Consider the following 4,692-nt stretch of genomic DNA (forward strand, 5'->3'; position numbering starts at 1 on the left):
TATGGCTTTTAATTTCATTCATTAATCGAGTGGCGACGACAAGAATATGTTGGCATCTTTTAGTTTATACCATCAGATCAAAAGGATTAATTAGAAAAATGATTAAAATGCCCAATTCCAATAGGAGGGATGCCTATCGGCGTAATTATGAATGAGATTCAACGCATAGAAAAAATTATCTTGTAATTGGGTAATTTTATTTTTTCACATTAAATGATTTAATAAAAATTGTAAGAAACTTATTTCTTTTGCCACTGAAAAATTAAAAGAGATTTATTGCTATCTTTGAAGAAATATTAACTGTCATAGAAATTCTAGCTCTACAAATGAATGTCATTCTATCTATAATTATTAATAAGATTCAACGGATATAAAAAATTATCTTGTAGTTGGGTAATTTTTTTCACATTGAATGATTTAATAAAAATTATAAGAAACTTATTTCTCTAGCTTGCAAGAAGAATTACCTATGACGCAAATTAAAATTCGATCCATAATTTTTGATTCTCGTGATTGGAACGATCACCAAATATTTTCTAACTACAAAAAACGAATTGTGTGACCTTCAAATTTCCAAGCATGTTAGGCTCTTTTGTGTTTTATTTAGAGTTTGCACTTATCAACGTTCTTCATGTTTCTTGAATAAAGTCTTCTTTGTGAGGCATTAAATTTCTTTTCCATTTATTTATAGGCCCGTTTCTAGTTAAATACATAGCCAATTTATTTAGCAACATTTTTCCATTTTTTCCAAATAATGTCTTTTTTTTTAAAGCATTAAAAGTCTTTTGCATTTATCAATAAGTCTTTTTTTTTAAGTTATTTATAAGTCCGTGCTCTGTCAAATACATATTCAATCTCCCAAAATATCATGCGGAATAAAAGAAAACTTTTAACTGTCACGATTCTTCTCAAATTTATGCCTTAGGACGTTTCTTTTGCAACATCAGTTGCAATTGCTAGTAGTATATTATGTGTGTTCTACAATTTTTTTAGAAAAGTGGTAATATTATTGAAATTTTATGTTATATTCTTATTACCAAATAATTTAGCAATACTAAAATTCTATACTATGTTTATTTTACGATTTTTTTGAGAAAGCTATAAAATTATTGTAATTTTATATTTTCCGTATTACAATTTTTTTGGGAAAAGTAATAATATAATAATTTTATATTTTTGGTATTACAATTTTTTTTGGGAAAAGTGATAATATTATTATGAATGAGTATAATTATTGTATATTTCTATTTCATTCGTATAATTATTGTATATTTCTATTTATAAAAATGGTTAATGAATATAATCTAATAAAAAATATATTATTTAAAATCACATATATAATTCAAAACAATTTATTAATGGTATGTGAGAGATAAATTTTTATTTTATATTATATTTTTAACGGGTAGATGGGCATCACTTAGGCTTCTGTACAAACTTAACCACATATGGTAGATCTTAGACTATTAATGAATGAATGATGCTCAAAATAATAAGATGTTTGTAATAAGAATAAATATAAAATTTTTGGTATTCACAAATTAAGGTATAATATAAATTTATGATAAGACCTCTATACCGAGATCTAATAATAAGATTTCATAAGACTTCTATACTCAGATCTAATAATAAGATTTTCCTAAGACCATATTGACAAACTATAAAAAAACCAAAAGTAAACTATTAATAATTATTTCTATATTGCAATATAAATAAGGTTAATTTACAAAATTTAATAATACATTTAATTACAATTTAAAATTAATCTAATTATAACATTTTAAAAATTTTAATTTTTATATTTTTATTAATTTAACTATATTTTAACTAAACTTCAAAAATTAACTACTATATAACCCTGGTTATATTCATTTTTGGTATTTTCCCAAAGTTATATGATATTATTATATTTCCTTTGGTTTTCTTTGAAACGACTGCTTGTGAGGAATGGTAGATACTGAGACAGATCCGTTCTGCTTTGAAATGAGTTTTTAAAGGCAGTTTTGAAAGGGCTGCATAATTAAATTTTAAAAATAAAGTCATGAAGCCCTTAAACTGTATAATAATTTGTTAATCACATCAGCCACATTCATTCCATTAAAAACAGAAGTTTGCTTAACGTCGCGAGAGGGTATCTATGCAAGAGACAGAAAGTAAATGATTTTATTATTCCTTCTAACAATAGAAAGCTGGACAACTACGGCTTCACTTCTTCAAACTTTGTGCAAGAGACAGAGGCAGCATCGTGGCATTATTATATTTCCTTTGGTTTTCTTTGAAACGACTGCTTGTGAGGAATGGTAGATACTGAGACAGATCCGTTGCTTCACTTCTTCAAACTTTGTGCAAGAGACAGAGGCAGCATCGTGGCATTATTATATTTCCTTTGGTTTTCTTTGAAACAACTGCTTGTGAGGAATGGTAGATACTGAGACAGATCCGTTCTGCTTTGAAATGAGTTTTCAAAGGCAGTTTTGAAAGGGCTGCATAATTAAATTTTAAAAATAAAGTCATGAAGCCCGTAAACTGTATAATAATTTGTTAATCACATCAGCCACATTGATTCCATTAAAAACAGAAGTTTGCTAACGTCGCGAGAGGGTATCTATACAAGAGACAGGAAGTAAATGATTTTTATTATTCCTTCTAACAATAGAAAGCTGGACGACTACGGCTTCACTTCAAACTTTGTGCAAGAGACAGAGGCAGCATCGTGGCATTGAGAAAGGAAGTAATAATGGATATCAGTTGCAGCAAGCAGCGACACCATGCGGTTCTCGTTCCTTTTCCTGCGCAAGGCCACATAAATCCCATGATGCAGGTGGCCTTGAAGCTTGTGGACGAGGGATTCTTTATCAGTTTTGTGAATACAGACTACAACCATTCTCGCATAGCAGAGGCTAACAAAACCAGTTTGAGTAACCACACGATGATCCGCTCTGTGGTCGTCCCCGATGGCCTTCCTTCCAATGATACTCGCACTGACATTGCCAAGCTATGTGATGTCACAGAAAACGTGATTGTCCCGTTTCTTGACAACCTCATTCACCAAATCAAAGAGGGGGATAATGATTCAAGTGTCTGCCTGGTAGTAGACGTTATAGCGTCACAGGCACTAGAGATTGCTCAACGCCACCACATTCCAAGGGCCGCTCTCTGGACATCTCTTACTGCTACCTATGCACTGCTCTTTAATATTCCATCCCTTGTTTCATCCCAAATCATTCCCTCAAACGGTATGCTTACAGTTAATTATTATGTTTCAACAATCTTGTAATTATAGTGTACGAATTGATTGCCAAAATTGTATTTATTAATTGAGGCCTCTGCAGGAGTTCCAAAGGACTTTAAAATGGTGAAATACCTCCCCTCCATGCCACCTCTCTGCTCTGCACATCTTCCATGGGCTGCCGGTTTCAATAACTCTGAACAAGCATTATTTTTCCACTTCATCAATCGATACATGGAGAGAGCGCGGGAAATAGATTGGGTCATCTGCAATTCCTTCCATCATCTTGAAGACCCCGCCATCAGAAGTGTGGTCGAGAACGGAGGTTCAGTCTGTCCAATAGGTCCCTTGATTCCTTCTTCCCTTCTCAATTCGAACTCAGGACTCCGATTGGAAATCACAACGGGATTTTGGGCCGAAGATGGCGAATGCTTGGATTGGTTGGATAAGAAGTCCAGGCAGTCTGTGATCTACGTCTCATTTGGCAGCTTGAGTGTGTTAACCGAGACGCAGTTCCAACAACTTGCACTTGGGTTGGAGGCCACAGAGAGACCATTTCTTTGGGTTGTGCGCCCTGATCTGCTACAAGGTAGCGAGGCCGCCTTCCCTCCAGGGTTCGTGGAGCGCATCCAACGGAGCCAGCGGGGGTGTTTGGTGTCGTGGTGTCCGCAGTTGAGGGTACTTTCTCATCCTTCCATTGCTTGTTTTCTGACACATTGTGGATGGAATTCAGCGTTGGAGAGCATCACCATGGGGGTGCCCATGTTATGCTGGCCTTATTTTGCAGATCAGTTTCTGAACCAAAGTTATATAGTCCATGTCTGGAAAATTGGCTTGTCTTTGCTTAAGGAAAACACTGCATTTACTGACAATGGAACATCAATAATCGACGTGACTGAGATTAAGAGGGCTGTGGAGAGAGCAGTGACGGGCGAGGAAGGTGCAGAGATGAAGAGAAGAGTGATGAACTTGAGGGAGAGTGCGATTGCTGCAGTTAAGGAAGGTGGTTCATCTGACACAAATTTCCGTAACTTTGCTACTGCAATGAAAACCGTAGAAAAGTAATTGATTGACGCTGCTGAGTGCTGGTAGCATTCGCTTCCGTGAACAACTACGATTTTATTGTAATAATATGTTAGAAATTCTAATTATTCTTGCATGTGGAGTTAGCTAAATTTAGATTGAGTGTTGAGTGTTGAGCATTGAATTAAGTTGAGTAATGGATAAAGAGTGAAGTGCAGTCTATATTTAGAGTGTGAGTTAACTGAGTTAAGTGTATGTGCATATCAAGATATTTTAGGCCAGTGCCTAGTTGGTAAAGCTTAAATACCCTTCATAGGGTTCATTGTAAGAATCAAGTTTTGTATGATCAACAAAAGAGCAGCAGCTCGTGTGATTTGTGTGTGAATTATTTGTTTTGTCTCCTCTGTCTTACCAACAAATTGGTATCAGAGCTGTCTTAC

General features: G+C 34.4%; 1 protein-coding gene across 1 annotated transcript; it reads left to right on the plus strand.

Annotated features, from left to right (window-relative positions):
- Positions 1-2,742: 2,742 nt before the first annotated feature.
- On the plus strand, positions 2,743-4,377 carry LOC149250104 (UDP-glycosyltransferase 85A5-like). Its single transcript, XM_089456389.1, has 2 exons — positions 2,743-3,236; positions 3,333-4,377. The coding sequence occupies exons 1-2, from the start codon at positions 2,813-2,815 to the stop codon at positions 4,292-4,294; spliced, it is 1,386 nt and encodes a 461-aa protein (XP_089312515.1). The 5' UTR covers positions 2,743-2,812; the 3' UTR covers positions 4,295-4,377.
- The last annotated feature ends 315 nt before the right edge of the window (positions 4,378-4,692 follow it).

The sequence above is a fragment of the Pinus tabuliformis genome, chromosome 7 (genome assembly GCF_031772625.1).
Source record: "Pinus tabuliformis cultivar Carrire ecotype Pingquan chromosome 7, CPIR1, whole genome shotgun sequence".
NCBI classification, from domain to species: domain Eukaryota; kingdom Viridiplantae; phylum Streptophyta; class Pinopsida; order Pinales; family Pinaceae; genus Pinus; species Pinus tabuliformis.